We start from the raw sequence: 20297 nt of genomic DNA on the forward strand, positions 1-20297 counted from the left end.
TACAGATCTTAGAAGTTCTTTCAACAAGCAATTTTCTCTGCCCTTTGAGTTCTTTCTTTGGAACTTTTGGGGATTCTTCCAGAGTTTTCAAAATCTCTTCAAACATGGCTATCACAGTGAGTCGCAGGAAATTAATGTCCATCTCATCAGTGCTCTAAATGTTCCTACTAATTTATGTTCCTACTTGCTTCTCTCGTGTTATATGCATACGAGGATGGCATTAGCCCTCTTCACCACAGTGTTTCACTTGAAGGCTTTGCTAAACTGCCTGCCTGCTGTGTTGCTCAAACTGACACCACAGCCCACCTTTATTAGACTCGGACAATGCTAAGTGACTTACTATGAAAATAAAATAGACAATCAGGATTTTGCTTCACATTTACATTAGATTTCTCTAACTGTGGTTACCACAACTGTGCCAGTCTTATGGCATTCTCCAGATATTCAATAAAAATAAAACTCAGTGAACCAGTAATGTTTTAACAACTGTTTTAGCATACTTGGGTGGGCTAATGAAGCATGCTCACTTAGAAATATTTCTCTCAGATAGATGTTGTTTAATTTTCTCTTATGTTAATAATATAGAAAGTTATTTATCATAGTCCTGTAACAAAAAAAAAATATGGAAATTCCTGTTTCTATTTAAATACAGAGAGAAATATTTGTTTCATTTATTGTATTGTTCTAAATCAGAGATCCTGCATTATATTAAGATTTTCATATTCCTAGTATAATTTTTAAATTTTTTTTTCATCCAGTTACATCAATTTGAAGAACTTATTCTCTTGAGGTGCCAAATTTTGTTTGGGCCTGGCCTCAGTTTGCCCTTCATGAACATCATCCGTTTATAATCAGTTAGTCTATAAATAAGAACCAGCTTCCTCTGCAATGAGTACTTCATCTTTTTCATTATGTTGACATTCCCATGTAATGGTGCCTTTTGTATTAGAAAATTATCATGCAGATTTTTTGGGAACTCCAACAACGGTTCCATAAGTAGTCCTAAAATGTACGTTTCCCACAACCACACTGTTTTATTTCAAGGCATGGTAAGAAATAATTCATTCTGTTGTCTGGTTTGATTTGGGTTGATTTGGGTTATAATGGACCTCTGCTGGTAATCTGTCACAGCTTTTTTTTGTTGCTGCATTCATGTCTCACATTTAAATCATATGGTTATGGGAGTTATTGAAAATTCTAAACAAAGTGGCAGTATCTTTAACATCATCTTTTTCTCTCCTTTGCCTCTCTCCCATCACAGTCTTTCTTCTTGATTAGAGATTAATGTTTAAAACTTTGCTATATATTTAAATGTTCATTAACACAGATTTTTATGAATGAAGAGCTATAGTCTCAGAACCATTGCAATATGCAATTTGTTTGTGATTTTGAGTTTTGTGTTAAATCTGAATTGATGATAGGCTAACACTTTCCAGTAAATCTGCTTAAACTGAATAGTTGCATCAATATTTTATCATGTTAGCCAATTCAGTTGGGCTGGACTTTTTCAGTTTGGGATTTATCTTTCTCCCTTTGCTCTGTGATTACTGTATTCTTGAATTTTATTCTCCTCTGTGGAAGGAATTATGTTCAGATCTAAAAAGACCTATGGGCAAGAGTAACACCTTTTTGTAGCTGCTTATGTGCATAATTTTGAGAGTCTGGGATTCATTGGAATGCAACTGGGGCACTTTGAATGTAATTTGATTACATTCAACTGAAAGCAGTTGTTTATAATGTTTTGCCCCTTCATTTTAGTCACCTTGTTTGGACATCTTCAGATAAATGCAAAGATCCTCTGCAAGGAGGATATTCACAACTAAACTGTGTAAAGCAGTTTTTCAGAGGCTAGCACACACAGAAGATTGCTAGGGGTTAAAAAGCACTGGGCTAAGCACTTGTATACTCACCACCCTGATGGATGAGGCATCCATAGAGCTGCAGCTGCCGAGGCTAGTGTCAGCTTGGAGTAAATATTATTTTGGTAAAATGGATTACATGAGACAAAAGAATCATTTATGTTTTGAGGATTTATATGGCACAAAGAAGGAGAGGAATGGTCATCTCAGAAAAACGCATGTCAAAATTTTATGTGGTAAACTGTTAAATGTTTGGTGTAAATTTATAGATTATTCATTACCTTTTTATTTGAAGTGTGTAAAGGCTTACATGATCCGTCTCTGCATTCTGTAAATCATAATGACTGCATAAAAAAAATTATATGAAATTATTTTCTCAGTGAATCAGCATTGATTTCTTACTATTTACTGATAAAATGAGTACAAGCATTTGTATCTTCCCAAATAGTTTTCCAACACTGACATCCAGTTGTATATTTTGCTCTTCAATGGTTGAGCTATTCTCAAATCTAATCTATATGATATTAATTAAAAATAAATAAGGCAGATAAAAATGTTCTGACAGAAGCTTAGCTATAGTAAGTTAATGTAGATAATGCATGCCATCTGCCTGAAAAGAGCATTTGGAAAAGTATATATTGTTTTCTACCGCTTGTATTTTGGTTTGTGGTATAGTTGTTTCCCAGTCTAACACAGAAGCTGAAGTGGCATCAAGCCTCTATTGTTGCTAGTTCTCAATTTGTAATATTTGATATATATTAAATGCATAGATATAAATGTATAATTGCTGAATGTCACTTGCAGAAGTGGGTAAGAATACTATCATAATAAGACTGTGTCATTGTTACTGAGCATTTAAATTTGTATAGGTAATAAGATTTAAAAACAAAGATCAATACACAGTCTGGAGTACAAAAATTATTCTGAATGTTTAGATCACTGTAAATAACAGCTCCAAGATTTTTGAGCTTCAAATATTTTCTAATTTAAATTAGTAAAGCATTTGGCCAACAGTAAAATATTCAGGATTTCCACTTAAAGCAAACTACAAGCTTTGTTTTTCCTTTGGGTTTCTACCAGTGCTGCATCCTAGTTTACAATGACAGGTTGCACTGTTGCCTCATGAAAAGCAAATCAGAAAAGCAAAACTGCTGGATTCCTTCTTTGCATCCTACAGCTCAATGTTTTGCCAGATACTGCTTGTTCCCTTCTTCCCAGCCCATGCTCCCAAATTATCTCAATCCTGTTGTTTTCACTCCCTTGCCCTACATAGGATAGGACAAAAGTCACTGGTATGTATAATTTGCTTCTTTTAAGCCCAGTAAACCGATTAGCTTACACCCATCCCAGCAGAAATATTATTAAAGGTTCAGAAATGCAATTATGGCTGGGAGACCCTCTTTACTTCCTTTTCCTGTTTTCCATTTCTATATTCTTGTCACTTCCCTTCTTCCTGGCCAGATTTTCCACTCAGTTTACTATTCAACATATTTTCCTTTTTTATTAATCTTTGTACACATAATTCTCAAAAAATCTATGTAATCTATACCACCCACCCCCACTTTTTAAACATTGATTATAGCTTCTGGGCGCTATCTTTTACACATGTTCTTTGACTTTTCCCTCACTTGTTATTCCCTGTCCTTCTTCCCCTAATGTTTCAGAGTGTATACCTCTCCACTTGCCCTCTATTCTAAGTTTTTTCTCATTTCTCTTTTCTTTCTGTCCTATCATTTCCCCCTATTCCCACCCCTTATTATTCATCACCTTTTGATAGCTGTGTCCTTGCTACTGTTTTTCTTCTGCCTGTCCACCTTCCCTCTCATTCAGGCTTCTTGTCTTGATCTGAGAATTGAAATCTGTTTGTCTTGGGGAGAGAGCCCACCATGGTAGCCTGCCCATTCTTCTTCAAAATCCTGCCTTGGGGTCATAGAAGCGTGTGCACTGGAGAATGCTTTGGTCTCTTCCTTCTTCTTGCTCCTCCTTTGGCTTCTCGCTACAGTATCAGGAGTGAGATCATGAGACCCTGGGGGAATTACCTTCATTCTGTACTGTATGAGTTAATCTGTAGTAGTTGCAGAGTATGCTGAGTCCAGGCTTTGCACATCAGCTGCTCCATGCGCTGCAGCAGATAACCAGCCGTAATGGGCTGCTGGAGGAGATTGCAGCTTTTATCTCCCATGACTGTTCTGCTGTGTGCCTTTCTGGTCTCAGCCCTGTGCTGGGGTTTGCTTCTTCAGGTGATAGTATGGGATCTGCAGGTGAGACTTTAGCATTGGAACGCAAGATTAAGACAAGGGAGGAAGGGGGCTGTGTCTGTCCTCAGTACGCTGTATTAGGGAACATCCCATAAAGTTGAGCTGATGCTGAGCTTTTTGGATGAGGGAGGCCGTGCCTATGCTTTTCTGCACATCACTAGGGCACCCTGTTTAACAAAAGAATGAGAGAACTGAAAGTGGCCACCCTGCTGGGAAGCTGTGCTGTCCATCTATCTGCTCATCTACCCCATAACATGTACTTCACACTGCAGAGGTCTGAAGAAGATCTCAGTCGTGACCACAGTCACTACTTGCTGCTTGTTTTGCTCGTAACCAACCTTGGTGTCATTACAGGCCATGGTACCTGCTCATGCGGGCGATGCATTTGCCAGGATGGATGGTTTGGAAAGTTGTGCCAGCATTCAAGGAACTGCAACATGACGGAGGAGGAGAGCAGAAGTCTCTGCGAGTCAGCGGATGGCATATTATGCTCGGGGAAGGGTAAGAACTGGCAGCTGAGCTACCCTGTGTCAGTGCCCCACCAGAGGAGAATTGATCATGTTCTGGAAGACTAATGTGCATGGCAGCAAGCTGTTTAGTAACCTTTTCTTTCAAAGGCTATTATTAAAAGGATGTTATATTTGGCTCTGTAATGTACTTACATCCATTTTATTGAACACCCACTGCAGCCACACACATTTAGCAGTGTTCCTCTCCTGTGCAATTTGTTAACAGCATATAATTCCCTGTATGTGTTTATCTGATGGTCTGTGTTTAACAGCTGTACATTATAAACTGTTAGTGCTCCATCTAGTTTGAGGGACAGGGACACTACCTGCAGTAACATTGCAGTGGGCAAGGTGGCAAATGTAATATCTCAGGCAACTGTAAATGGAGGAGAGTGTTTAACAGCAGCATTCGGTATACTTAACCACCCGCTCCCCAACACAGCAGCAAAGGAAAAGTAGATGTCTGCAGCCCCCATGACAGAATCCCACAGACTCTCTCACTTACCAATTTTTATACAGGTGGTTGCATCAGCTTTAGTCCAGCTATGAAAAATTGCCACAGGGAGGAATAAAATTTAGAAAGTTTTGATAATTATGTGAAATTGTTCTGCTAGGTTCTTACCTTACAGTCCTTCAGGCTTGGAAATTGCATAACTGGAAAGAGGGCTTTTTAGCTCCCCCATAGTGCAAACTGCCTATTTTTGTATATAACACGTCTGGAAGAGAATAGACAAAAACGGGTGGTGGGACTAGCTGGAAACTAGAATGCACTTACTCCAGACTGGACATGCCATTCCTCTGTACATATACATGTTCCTTACATAGACAGGTGAGAAACCTGCTAGATAGTAAAACCAGCTAGGAGCCTTCTACATCAGGCAGATTTCCATTGTTCCTTTGGTAACTTATTTCAGTGCAAAGGAAATTTAAATGGGGTTTCCAGCCTGGCCTCCCAAGCACAAGTGAGCTTCCAATGTGATGGAAGGTTGCCCTGAGGACAGCCAATATAATAAATCTTTTTATTATAAAGTGTCAAATTAGATAGTATAGCAGCTTTATTGTGGGAACAGCCGGTCGTATACAAGAGTTTGTCCCAGCTGAAAAATGCCTACATAAGGTGACTTCCAGAAGTATGTGGCTAAGGAACATCCAAGGAGGCAACCGTCTCCTGTGTTTTCTCTGAGCAGGATGGGGACCACAGGTGAAGACAGTCTAATCATTTATAACTCTTGTTTCTATGCTTACCTATGCTTATCTTTTTTTTTTCTCCTGTGTTGTTGGGTTTTTTTGTTTGTTTGCTTTTTTGTTTTTGGTTTTTTTGTTTTTGTTTTTTTTTTTTTAAGGCAAATCTATTTTTGATGCTTAAATATGTATCTAGGAATCACACCTTACTCAGTACCCACTATGTTGTTCTTAGCTAATGTGACTGGCCAAAGGCCAGACAACACTGTGCAGAGGCCAAAATGACAAACTGTTCTTTCTGTTTCATTACATTGAGCAATAAGTAACCATTACTGGTCAAATAAAAGGGAGTTTTGAACCCATGCAGTAATGGTGGGTATTCTGTCTTTGCTGGTGCTGGAGACCTAGCCAAGATATGCAAGCACTATAATGGATTGAGGCAGCTTGGGTTTCTGTGTGTAGGATTTAATAGAATAAGGACTCCTGGTTTTCAGCAGGTAACTGTGGAACACTTTCAGAAAATTGCACTTGGTTAATATAAGAAAAGTTGGCCATCCACATTCCTGGATTGTTTTCAAAATCTTGGCTCGCTGACTATGCCACCTGTAGTAAAAGCTCTTCCCAAGGAAAACAGCAACACCCACCATGCTGCTGCCTCCCTGGCAGTAAATGTAGGGCTGCAGATGGCTACTGTAACGGTGCAGGACGTGGACTAGGTAATGAGCCAAATCGCACCCCAGACAATCTGGCTGGGATCCCAGGGAACACCCTGCAACTCATTAGACTCATTTTAATTAAACTGAGGAGCCTCCCAGAGCAGCATGCTCTGTTCAGGGAAAAGACTTCATACTTTCATGCTCCCTAACAGATTTTACGTTATGGAGCCTGATCTTCCTTGCTTGACTTGGTGTTAAATTTGCTGTATCTTCTGCAAAATAGTTTTAAACATCATGGGCATCCCTCAGTAGCAGCATCAGGCTTGCTTATGCAGAATCACTTCAGGTTTCTTACAATGTCGTGCTCTTATTAACTGCTCACTAAGATTCTCATACTATTCGTCATTTTCAGCTGTCAGTACCTTGTAGTTTGGATAAACAGAGACATTTGGTTTGAATTACCCTCAAGTATGTCTTAGCGTATCTCTTATACAGCGACCATGCGATATGTATGCTATCCTCCGCTGCCTTTTTATACAGTGGCATTTTTTATCCTTGTAGGGAATGTCAGTATTTTCTGTGCCCATGGCTTAGTAAGCAGTACTCAGAACTAATGGAAAAAGTAGATGCTTAACCAAATACTCCCATCCCCAAATGTTCCAATCACTAGCTCTTCCTATATTTGCGTGTTCCGTATGTTACATTTCTCTATAGAGCATTTCTCTAAAATTAGGCAATGAGTTATTTTTGTCAGATTACAATAAACACTAAATTACTTAGATTTTTATTAAAATTTTTAGATTTTTATTAAAAAATAGATAGTTTGCTGAGGCTGTTCTGAAGTTTTAAAGAATTAAGTTTCAGTCATCAGAGACACTTCAATATTTAGGGGAAAAAACTAGGGAAAATTTGTTCATATTGACAGATCCACTTTTTTTAAGAAAAGGTGTAGTTGGATTTTTATTATGGGTTTTACTCAGAGCTCACTGAAGAGAAAGAAAAGATGGAAAAACATCATTTTGAACACTTTGTCTCAGGCCCTGTTAAGTAACCCATGAATTCTGTTCAGGTTATATTCTGACATGAACAAGCTTCCTTCTATATATTTTTCTTTAATACTGAATTAAACACATTAGTGACTTTGTATGGGAATAATTCTGGAAATATTGCAAGAGGGTGGGATTTTCAACAGAATCTAACTCGTTTGTAATCATGTTCCATTAAAGGTCGACAGCTTTTGTGACTTTTGTTTTTTTAAAATCCACTTCCTGTAATTGAAAACTATGTGTGTGTTCTTTGTTGTAAATTATTTAGGTTTTGAGATTTTTGTATTGATTTATGCTGTAACCAGTTCTTAGGGGTAGGTCCACAAAAGGATTTTTGCTCAGCAGTTACTAAGTGCCTCACCTTGGCTTTTAAGTGTCGGAACTCTGTATAGGGTCAGGCAGCTGAGGATGGGCGCTGTAAAAAACAACTCTCTTCAGCTTGGTGTTGGGATCAGCCAGGAGGAATTACCATCTCCCAGTGGCATTTCTAGTTGCAAAAAAGGTGCTCTCACACCCTTCTCAGGCTGCAGCCTTCCTGGCACATGGTTGCCTGTGAGCAACTCTTCCTTTCCAGGATTCAGAGCCATGAACCTTCTCCTGAAGGCAGGGACGTCTGTGAGTCTTCCCTTAAAGGGAGGTTTCTGGTGCTCAGTGGGTTACAGCCAAATGTCACCACAAAGTCCCTCCTTTGCCTGTGGGGGTGCGACCTGATGTCCTTGAGGAGGAGGAGCCTGGGTAATCCCAACAAGGAGCATTGGGCTACTCTGCAAGAATGAGCGAACTGCTGAACCACCATTAAGTGCGCAAACTCTTTCTGACCTAGAGCAAATATTTAGTAATTCCATGGAAGGTGGAGCAGCTTCATTTGTGGATGAGGATTTTGAGGGTCTAAACGCTAGTCTTAGGCACCTCTGGTCTTTTGTAGACTTGTCTCTAAAGGCTTTAGATGAGGAGGGCCATTTTCTTCCTGGTTGTGATTTTATTGCCTTCAGTAATAGTGGGTCAGGGACAATCTGAGCTTTTCTAGTATATATAAAAAGAACAGTTACTAGGAGGAGCAGCCCTGATTGTAGGTCTCTGAAATGAAAGCTTCAAAATGTGAGTCCTGATTAAGTGAAATAGTAGAATCAAAGTATTAGTAGTAACATCTCACCATGCCCTAACTCATGCTAAAAGAATGCTTTATTCAAAAAGCTTTTAGCTTGATTATTTTCTTTTATGCAAGAGCTTCTTAGGCAGCAATTTTGTGCATATGTTCACGTGTGTATGTGTGCAGGTGTGTGTCTGGGGATGTTATTTTCTAGTCTGAAAATGCCAGTGCTCTTTGACTGCGAGTAATAATTTTTGTGATTTCAGGTTCCTGCCACTGTGGAAAGTGCATCTGTTCACCACAGGAATGGTACATTTCTGGCGATTTCTGTGAATGTGATGACAGAGACTGTGACAAACATGACGGTCTCATTTGCACAGGTGCAGTACAGGCTAACACTTAATTGCTCCAAGAAACAAACTGTGTTGATGGGAATTATGTGAGACAAAGCCCAGCTTTTTCTTTCTCCACTGACAGAGGAAGTGCATTTGCTGATTATTCAAACCTGCTATAATTGTTTCTTCGTGCAGCATGATAATCAACTTAAGGTTTTGAAAGAACAGTTGAAAGCCTGAGTATGAATTTAAATAAGTAAGCCAGCTATGAAATCCATCAACAATTTTCACTGTAATAGACTACAAGTTACTGCTTTTTGGCAAAGGATATACAGTGTCAGCACTGTGATCATGAGATATCTTTAACTTTTGTTCTCTTACTGGACTTCCTATGTGTATAATGCATTTAAGTCATAGACAAAATTCATTTGTATGATGATCTTTGGTAGGTGAGAGGCATAGTTCTGTGGGTTAACAAAGCTTCCTGGCAATCAGACAGTTCTCAGTGGGAGGCAGAAATACCTGACAGTTTTTCTTATGATGTGATGGCTAGTGATTAAAGCAGCTTCACCTTAACATTGTCTGAGAGTTCAGGTGGCAGATGCAGACAGAAACAGGCAGGCTGCCAACAAACCCTCATGACAAATCTAGTGACAAGAAGCAACGTGGGAATTGCTAAATTAACTCAATGGCTGCTTCCTGTTACAAATCTTAATTTTAGAAAATCTTTACCGAGCAATTATTAGATGTGGAGGAAATCTGCAAGCCGATTAGAGTGAGAGTGGGAGGGCTGACACCAGTAAATTGTGTCTTCCAGCTAACCCTGTTAGTAAGGGTCTTTTTCCGGGGGCAAGTAGCCAGTATAGAGGCAATGGAAGCCTTATCTTTGGCTGCAGTGGCTATTCACGGGTCTTCATAAAGTCAGTTGGAAGAGGAGCTCACATTAGAAATCCAGGCTGTAAGGGTCTCAAACTGAGCATCCAGGAGTCATGAAAAACACTGAAATAAAATGAAGATATGGGTCTCAATGCTTAATGTTTCCCCACTGCAAAATAGGGCAAACACATTTTCCATCCAATAGAGAGTTTGAGATATTATTTGTTTAGCATTTTTGAGAATTTAGGTTTGAAGTTTTTCATGTTCAAAGTGATGCTTTTATTGCTATTCTGGTTTTAAGTTTTTATATATTTTTCTTTCTGCATAACAGTTAAAAGTAATCTTGTTTTTTCCTTGTACCTAGAGGTACAGTGTGAACACTGAGCTTCAACAGCTGGGTACAAATAGTAGTGGCATAATTACAGTATTTGCAATTCTGCTGATGGAATTATTGAGAGAATGCTATTAATGCTTTGTAAGTGTAGGTTAGGGGTGGCTTCTTAATGCAATGGTACAGTAATTGCTTTCTTCCAAAGAAAAAAAAAAGGGGTGGGGGGAACAATAAAGGAACAATATTACTACTTTAGCATTGCTTTTTACTTCCCATAAAACACATTTTAATGTAGTACATTTCAATTATGGTAATTGCCCTTTATTCATTTTGTTCTAGGCAATGGTGTTTGTAGCTGTGGAAACTGTGAGTGCTGGGAAGGTTGGAATGGAAATGCTTGTGAAATCTGGCTGGGCAGAGAATACCCTTAACAAAGGACATGAAAGACTGAGGAGGTTTTTTGTTTGTTTTTCTTTAGGCTGCTAGAACATTTAATTTCAGAAGTACTCTGTGGCTGTGGGTGTGCATGCATGCACATGTACATGGGTGTAAATACATTAGAACACTCATTTGAGTGGCCTGCTCCTTAAAGAAGTGCATGACAAAACTAAAAGAAAAAAAAAACCTAAAAATGCCTTGGGAGTAGAGCAGTCCAAGCTTTAAAAGGTGAAGTCATAAAATACTGGCCCTGTGGGACTTCTCCAGAGTTTTTTGGTAAATTCAGTGGGACTGAGATTACACCCCTAATGCCTATTTCTTTAGCAACCTTTGGAAAAGATGTGAGAAAGCCTTTTATTAAATATTATTTACTTGGTTGTCACCTCTCCATATCAGTACGCAACAATACTCCTGTAGAAGAGTAGCACTAGCTGAATATTTGTCAAAAATAAATTTCATTAATTTTATGGTGTTTGACAAATAAATTTTTTGGCCTTTTTTTCTTTCCAACAATCCTGATTATGCACCAGCTCATAAATTGAAAGAAGCTGTAAAAAAACATAAAAATGACCTTATTTGGTCAAAGAATTGTATTTGTATAAATGAGGTCCAATTACCTGACAACCATAGACTGAAGACCCAAAATGTTTGAACAGACCCTGTTCACAAGAGAACTTCTTAGTTTCTGTGGTTACCGTGTCAGTAAGTTGGTTATCTAGTCTACATACTATGATACTTTCAAATACATAACCTATAGGAGTATAAGGAATGAAACTAATAATGATAAAAATGTATGATTAACTATTTTGAATATCTATCCTTCAACTCATATGTACTTTTATCATACTGTTCTATGTATATACAGTTGCCTAGTTCTCTCTAAAGTAATGCAAATGAAAATTTGTTATACTAATAACTTTTAGGATGACAATTCTGTATGCTATTAGAAATCAATGTTTGAAACAGATTGCACTGTCACACATGGTATTCAGTGATTTTAACTGCTTTTATAGAAGTGAGGAGCCTGAAGATCAACTGACTTGAAAAATCAGCTATGCTATGCAGTAACCTGGTCTCAGCCAAAGATGTTCAGACAATGGCAACAAAGCAATTAAAGTTTTAATATAGTAAACACAAACAAAGCAGTGGTATGAACAAAAATTTTATTTTTATTTTCCAATGGTGAAATGCTGCTCAGTGTGAAATTCACATTGAGTTATGAACGATGCACAACTATTGGGACTTCCCTAATTTATTTACATATGAGTCTCTTATTTTTTTTGTACATGTAGATTTGGCAGCCCTTGAATTCTTTAGAGCAAGAAAAGATACATACATCTTAGTTTCAAAAGTGTTTACATTTTGTGAAACCATGATTGAGCGAGAAATTGCTTAAATGGCTGGAAAATATTTATTTTTAATACCAAAGTGTAACATTGTGGTTTAGGTGCCAAGGTCCTGATTTTTTAAGAGGTACATGACTCAGAAATAAGGGAACTATATATGAACCAGAAAAGATATTTCCATTATTAATCTAGAAATTAGTTTTCTTTTAGAAAGGACTATTTTGAAACAGGAAAATGCAGTGGTACAGAATGTGTAATAGAATGCAAAAAATTTGAATGCATTTATTTAATCACTTTTATCATTCCCCCTTCCCACGTACCTTGCTCTTTCTCTTACTCATTTTTTTTCCTTGACCGGGATTCCTTCTTTCTAAAAATGAAGCTTGTGAAACCCATGTTCTCAGGGAGTATAATCACCAAACATCCATGCATAACTTATATAGGAGTTATGCAGATAAATAATGAGACATACACCCCAAAGCTGCTAGCTGATTTTTTTTTTTTTTTTAGATAACCAAAATATCAGGCAGAGTTCTAAAATGTATTCATACAGTATAAAGAATCTTCAAAGTAAAATTCATCTTGAAATTATAGTTTATATTTTATACTCTTAACCTTTAAACTCTGTAGAGCTTAACAGGAATATTTTCTTTAAATTTAACATATATGCATTTTGTCAACCCTGGTGTCTGGACAGCACAGATTGTTGGTTTTATTTATTTTTATGAATACCACTGACTTGAATCATCTTATAATCAATGGTTTTTTCGCATATACATTCATCTGCTGAATCAGAGTGTAAACAATGAAAGATACAAATTTTCCCTTGATTTCATTCCATCTATGTTTAGTACTGCAATAACAAAATACTAAATAATCAGAACTCTTGTCTAGGTTCAGTAGATGACATGTTTTATGGCACAGTAAGTAGATTTCTATATACTGTAGATAAGCTGTGGTATTTCAGGTACTCATTCATATGCAAAAGAACAATTTTTTAGAGGGTTGCATTGTCATATTTGATGCATTTTACTTTGTAATTTGCTTTAATTTTAAATTTCTATACTTAAAAAGTGTAAGTTGATTCTGATTTCTTGTTAGATTTTTTTTAAAAAAACATCAACTCCAACATTTTGGCTACTAGATGGATTACATAGCCATTGCATTTCAAAAAGTGTCATCCAAGTTGTTTATTAAAGGTAAATATGGAAAAATACTAGAATATTCTAAGACAGCTACTGTCAATGTTTCATTAAAATGTAAATTATCAAACAAAATGGTGCTATGACTATAAACCTCGAAGTATTAACTAAGACTACTAACAATATAATGTGTACATAAATTCCTTTCCAATTTTAATTCTGTTTCTTATAATGTTGCTTGAACATTCCCTCCGCTTTTCATGCTGAGATAACTGGTGATGTAACTCCCAGCAGATTTGATTTGTGTCTCATTTCCTTACTAGAAAAATGAGACTGGAAGAAGATTATTACTCTACATATGTGAAAATAATAGCTGTATTAATAAAATGGGATTTTGTACCTCATTCCCTGTGCTGGGACTCCCAGATACATAAATTGTAAAAGCAGGAAGAGGCATAAGGGAGTGAAACATACTGCTTGATCTTTCATACCTAGTGACTATAAAATCTTGTTTCCAGGCCTGTGGCAAAAGGCATTTCTAGGTGGCAAAAATAAATTGGATAAATGGGGATTTTGTACTGGTTAGAGTGATAAACAGAAGGTACTATAGCCTTGCTTTCTTGTGAGAAAGAACACAATCCAGAAGTGTGCCGAATGTTTCTACAATAGACTTGCAAGATTATGTCTATTGTATGTAATGTACCTGTAAAATAGCCTATAAAAGAGGTGAGGATTGATTTGCTTCTAAAATTTATTAACCTACTTGCGATCCCTTTTTCCCCTGGCTATACTGTCTTTTAGAAAAATGTAGATGAACTTTTAACCATGTACCTGCTCTGACATTTCTGATGCACTGCCTTTGCTTTACAGAATGTCATCTTATTTTGTAGCTAAATGATACTGGGATGAAGAAGGCTAAGTTGAATATTTCTGTGACTAGGTAATAGAACAAAACTTTTATTACATCTTTAAAAATAAATCACAGATTTGCATTAGTCATCACAAAACCCCCTCTGTTACTAGACATTTTAAAATACATTGCACAGAATATGAATTTATCTAAAGGGGCATTTAAAAGAAAGATAACCTACCTACTTAGTCTGACTTTACTGGCATTCCTATTTGAATAGAGCTGAGTAATTTCTTTTTTATACCAATAGACAGATGGATCAGCAAGACACACTTGTAGTGTACGGACCAAACTGCCTGCTTTCATACCTCTTTGTTTACGGTGGTTTTAAACCCAAAGAAAGTTTACCTACATATATATATATATAAAAAGTCAGAGTTCTTAGTGCTGTTTCAGGTATATACCATAGTCAAAATGAATTGCTTTGTATTTTGGGGGAGAGGGGGGTTGTTAAGAACCAACTGGAGTCTACACAAGTTAAAGTTTGTGAAAATGATAGTATATTAAAAAATTATTTGAGAGTGGCTAATCCCCCCTGCAAATTATGAAAAAGCTGTGTTACGTGAAATACAAAGCACGTAAAAGCTATAGACACCTTTCTATAGGCTCTATCATATGAGCAATCTCATAAGGATTCTTGTGTATTTATAAAATTCTTGAAGTACAACAAAAGGTGCTTTGTTGAAGTGGTTCATATCTACTTTAGATTTCTAAAACAGTGCAGGTGTGACTGATTTTGCCAAATAGAACTGTAGCTGAAATACAGGTTTCAGGGAAAAAAGGAAAGAGATAATGACTTTTTGCAGTGTTAACATATGAAATGGTAAGATGAGTTTGGATTGCTGTGCAAACAGTCTCTCTCAGAGATTAGATAAAACCCAGAAGAACAAAATACAAAGCAAGCATGCAAAAGATCTGGAATGCTGCAGATTCACAGACGACTGGACATGTAAGTACAAAACCCCAACCTGTAAATACAAATTGATTCCATCAGGTTTACTGTACAGTATGTTAGTAGTAACAGACAGTTGAAAACAGCTTTCACTTAACAGCAAAATTAATTTTAGAGGGAAGAAAATGGTGAAGTCTTATCCTGGAGAACAGCAAGAGAGGTATTATATTAAGGAGCTAAAATTTTCTTTGGCATGGTAAAAGGGGAGAACTGAGTTTGCCAACCTATTTTCATGAAGTTTCACCATCCTGTGGCCAGTGCAATGATGTTTTGCACAGTCTACTTCTTACAGAAACTTTTTTGTTGTTTTCTGGTATGCCTTTATAGAAATGTTTTATTCATCATGTTGAATCTGTGTATACAACAAATAAGAATAAACACAAACTGTACAATGCAGACAAACTCTTTGCATATATGTATGTAAATTTAGTAATACAGACCAGCAGTGCTTTGATAGACATATCCTACTACATGCAGTTCATTCTTGCCATCCTCTTCCCATGCAACAGATGAGACGAGACAAAATTAAAGGAAGGAAACAAAGCACAAAGACCCCTTTGCTATGTTTAAACAGACAGTAGAAAAAATATTTTTTAGGACATCTATTCATTGGATTAGACACACATATGGATTTAGCCCATAGAAACAAAACCAGAAAATAATAAATAAAATGCTGTATTTCCAGTATGTACTAACTGCTTACAAAAACTAAGTCTGGCCTTAATTATAGCCCCCCAAACTGGCTCGCAGTTCATAATTGCTCAGGATCAAAAGTTTAACATTGAAAACAATACTTATGTAGCATCAGGCCATGAATGAGAACCTCCTTGCATGGCTCAGCCAGATCTCCAGCCCTGTCTTTCCCCAGGCTCTTACACTGGGTGAATAAAAAGACATCTGGATGGGACGTGAACACATATAATCCCTCTGTGTGAACTCTTACAAAATTCAGGTGAGAGAGAAAGAGAATGCAGCCTTCAGCTCTATTATCTTACTCAAAATATTGTGAAGTACTGCTCTCATAATTGCAGGAAAGCCTGGGGCCTCCTCTGGGACCCAGCAGATAGTACAACATCAAGGCTGCTGCCTCCCATGGCTCCTCCAGATGGAAAGCAAGCCCCCAGCTCACCATGTGAGTTGCTTTGGTTTTGTTTTCTTTTCTCAGGGATGGTGCATAAATCCCACTGGACCAGATGGAATGAGAAGGGTGCACCGAAGTTTTTAATAAAGCGTTGCTTTCCACACACACGTATTTAGTGCTAGCAGGCAAGGGCACAGTCTAAGTCAAAGTTTCTTTGCATTTTTATCACAGTATTGAATAGGTTTATATGGTTTTTTCTCTACATGGATAGTGGGTTTCATGCTTAACTCATTCCCTCCCTAGAAAGACCCAACATCAAGTGTTAGCTTGCTGTTCTCACATTTATAAACCAGGAAGTCTGGCCTATGGGGGGGGGGGGGGGGGGGGAAGTTTCTCTAGAATTTAGCAGCTTTACAGTAGCCTCCTTGAAGAGTGCACTAAACGTTGCTTATAAAATACAGAAAGCGTTTAAAAACTAGCATGAAGACTTCATTCAGACTGAATCAGTTGTTCAGCTGAGTAGACAGGGAGTTTGAAATAACCACAGCAGTCTCTGTTAGGGACTTCAGCACAAAGATGTGATAAAATGAATTGCCAGAAATACCAGGGTAAAAATGGAATGGATAGTTTCCTTTTTTTGTCCTTAAAAATCAAGGTAACAGCAAGAGGCCAAGAGAGTGTTGCCACAGAGGTTTCCAGACTGAGGTACAGTTTGGTCCTTGTTGCCCTTTCTGAGAAACAAATACCTTCTGAAGTATACACAGAGTACCCATATTTTTAGTCTCCTGAAAGCCTGTGACTAAGTGTACGACACTTCAGTGGCTTCTCTGTGGCATTCTCTAAATCGTCCCTCTCCCCCCACAACATTGGTTTAATTGTTCACAAGTGACAAACTCGAAAGAGTTGGTGTTTCTGGTAGTATGATCCAAGGCTTCAATTTTATAATGTTTTTGATTTCTTCTAGGTTCATGTAGGAGAAAGTACAGTATACAGAGATCAAGGCACGGCACCTTCAATCTAGCAATTTGGTGGGCATATTATCCTAGGAAGCTGGGTGGAGGTACATACTGGGATATCAGTGAGATACATAGGATCGGACTCGCATGCTTAGCTAAAAATAAAAATAAACTTTTGTAATATGTCCAGTTTTAAAACTTTTTTTTTTAAAACACCAGAAATATTAAACTATAATTTGTAACTACCCTTTGCATTGGTGCTGCAAAAAAGAACACAACAACATCCTTGCCCATGCTTTGCTAAGTAGGTGTGGGATTCAGCCAAAAATGACAATGGCATTAAGTTCAGTTCCTTAAAAAACAGGAAAGGATTATATTTGAAATGGATTTAGGTAGCGCAATTCTGGTTAGTCTTATTTTTTATTTTTTTTTATTGGTGGTGGTTGTTTTTCAAACAATGAAGATTTAGTAGATGAAAAATGAGCCTTAATTCAGGCCTACAAGGCCTACAAAATTCTCTGGACCCACTTTCCCAAAAATGAGTGGGTCTTGCTCGCTGGGCAAGGCAAATGTTACCATTACCAGTAAGCCTGTGATATGTATAAAACACACACACACACAAAGAAACTATAGGGGGATGCCAAACACTCGTTCCAGAAGACTTCCTGTTGGTTGTGTTTGACACTCTTCCCTCCACTATAATGCCAACCTCAGAAGCACAGTATCTGTTACTAAAGAGTATTCACGTTTAATCATTATTGTAAGCCAGAGACAACAATCCTATTCTTTATAGATATAATTTGTAATAATAGGTTTTTGAAGGCTTCCTGATTCCCTGATTGCTTTCAAAACTGAGCCACCGGCAACACTTAAGTTATAGAGAAACACAATCCCTGCAAAAGGTCACAGACAGTGGAGCGAGCAGCCTTATAAAAAAGGGAAGAAGAGAAATCCATAATAGCACAGGTTTACAGCATCTAACTAGAAATTACTTGATTATTTGTGTGCTACAAAATCGAACTTAAACACATGGATTTTGCTGAAACTGGACTCAAAAAGGGATTATGGGCAATTGTCAGCAGGCAAGGTATCAAGTGTATTTGTGAAGTATGTCATTCACATGAAGTGTCACAGTCACAGAAAAGATATTAAAAAGGCATTCCAATATCTGGTAGGGCATTCCATGGTCTGAGTTTAGCTGGTTCATCCAGGTGTCTTCTTGTTGTGGGTGGAGTTACATGTTGAGATTTATCCGCTTGCAACAACTCAGGTCAGAAACAGCAACGGGCAAGTCTGCGACTTGCCGCAAGCTGATCCACAGACATTGCAGAGGGGAAGTCTGGCAAGGATAAATCACTCAACTGTACTCAGGACTCAGTAAGTCACAACACCTGTGAGGATCTGGCTATGTCGTCTTACTCTTGTTAACTGGTTTGCCGCCATTCATTATTGCAGATGCACTTGTGCTTTTACTTGGAGTTACCCCAGCCTTTGGCACTGTTTCTCCAATATCATGCAAAGATGGTTCTCGATACATGGCAACTGAGGGGAGAAAAGAGAAAAGAAGAGATATTTTTAAGAATGTATTTAATTTAAGAGCTCATCTCAAATAGGATTAATTTTCTACAATAATTGATATTGTAATGTAATCCACGTTCCTCCTGCGTGTGAGGGAAACTATTTACTTGTGCTGCATGACTGATAGCTTTTCTTGACCTTCCAAATTTCTCACTTCTTCCATATCTGACCTAAAAACACAGCAGGAAACTGTGTGCTTGCTTGTTTAATGGAAACTATAGAAGCCTTGGAAATGAAATACTACTGTTCTGTCTTTGCATGAGTCAGACAAACAAAAATATACAGAGATATGCAAACACGTGTGTGTGTGTGTGTGTGTGTGTATACACACCCCTAAAATAAATATTTCGCAAGTTTTTATAAGTAAAACGTAAGACAGATTATGCTTAACAAATGGGATCATATGATATATTTGTCTAGACTTAAGCATTCTTCTTTAGTCCTACGTTGCAAGACTAGGCTTGGGTCCAGTTCTACAAAGTTATTTGTGCATCTGTCTCCCACATCTGAGGAGCTTGGCCATGATCTCTTCAAGTGCATACTGAAGACATGTCCAGGACAGTGCTGTGGAGACTATACAAGAGGTTTGGGGTTTTTTTCTTCCTCCTTTCCAAAAACATATGCAGTAGCCACTGATCTCCACTGAACGTAGAAGTACAGGAAACTCCTAATTAAACTATTAACTGAATTCTTAGAGGAGTTAAAAGTTTGTTGCTGGGCTTCAGTCCCTGTCTAACCACTTTAAATTCATTGAGGAAAATACATGTGTTCAATTACACAGTTCCAGCATTATGCTGCCTTCATGATTAATGCTTTTGGATAATTCAATTTAATTTTCCATGTCACTGAATCAGGTAATATTTCCACTTATAACTAACTTCAGTAGCATTTATTTATATCAGAGCAACGTTAAAGGAGATGTCAAAGCAGTCAAAGGAATTAATCATCACACTATGATTTTGGGACTGCCTGTGTGCTGCCATAGAGAGCACAATCCCTTCATCCCTTGGCTAATTAGAGCAAGAGGCTGGAGCATCAAAGTACTGACCTTGATCTTCAATGGTGTGAAGTTTTGTAATAAATATGAAGGGTCTCATAGCATCATTAACTAATCAAATACTTGTTCTAACATTTCTAACATTAGTGACATAATCTAAATCCTTTTATGGCTTCTGAAAATCTGAAATTCAATGTCTTCTCTGGAGTACATATGGCTGGTTGTGATCCATGTCTTCAGAGCACCCCCATAACTGTGTTTAGGACACTTTACTGATTAATTAAAAGAACTTGATGAAATAACACCATGACCTACAGAAATATTGAGTAACATGAGGTGGAACTACAAAGTAAGGAATTAGGTAGCAGAGCTGTCATATCTGATGTGTCTCGTGGGCAAGTTATTGCTAAGCCGTATTTAAACTATTTTGATAGTCTGACCATTCAGACATTAATAAAGAAAGTAGCTTCTTTCCTAATCTACATGGATTGACGTTGCTTTTAAAAATGCACTGGCTTTCCCTCCCTAAAATTCTTACAATTTAATATAAAGGAATTGAGATATAAAGTGTCAGTATTGTTGAGAGCTCATGGAAATACCATAAGCATTTGCAAGACAAGGAAAGCACGAAGGCATTAGCCTGAGTTCAAAATGAAGTTAAAGCATAGGATTATTCAGATTCTTTCCTTATGATGAAACTCTAAACAATTTAACAAAATGATCCTTTAATAAAAAAAATCTAAGTTAAAATGTTA

General features: G+C 37.5%; 2 protein-coding genes across 4 annotated transcripts in view; one reads left to right on the forward strand and one right to left on the reverse strand.

Annotated features, from left to right (window-relative positions):
- The window catches only part of ITGBL1 (integrin subunit beta like 1), a 151161-nt gene extending 140014 nt beyond the window's left edge, over positions 1 to 11147 (forward strand). The window contains exons 10-12 of the mRNA XM_080375665.1: positions 4472 to 4618; positions 8867 to 8980; positions 10482 to 11147. Coding sequence (XP_080231791.1) covers positions 4472 to 4618; positions 8867 to 8980; positions 10482 to 10573 — 353 coding nt within the window. The 3' untranslated portion in view covers positions 10574 to 11147. The remainder of the gene's footprint in view (positions 1 to 4471; positions 4619 to 8866; positions 8981 to 10481) is intronic.
- A 126-nt stretch (positions 11148 to 11273) lies between these two features.
- Positions 11274 to 20297, reverse strand: part of FGF14 (fibroblast growth factor 14) — a 471862-nt gene continuing 462838 nt past the window's right edge. For all 3 annotated transcript variants that reach the window (XM_080375679.1, XM_080375677.1, XM_080375678.1), the window contains one exon: positions 11274 to 18509. In XM_080375679.1, the coding sequence (XP_080231805.1) occupies positions 18373 to 18509 (137 nt within the window). In that variant the 3' untranslated portion in view covers positions 11274 to 18372. The remainder of the gene's footprint in view (positions 18510 to 20297) is intronic.

The sequence above is a fragment of the Falco punctatus genome (genome assembly GCF_963210335.1).
Source record: "Falco punctatus genome assembly, chromosome: 2".
Classification (NCBI taxonomy): domain Eukaryota; kingdom Metazoa; phylum Chordata; class Aves; order Falconiformes; family Falconidae; genus Falco; species Falco punctatus.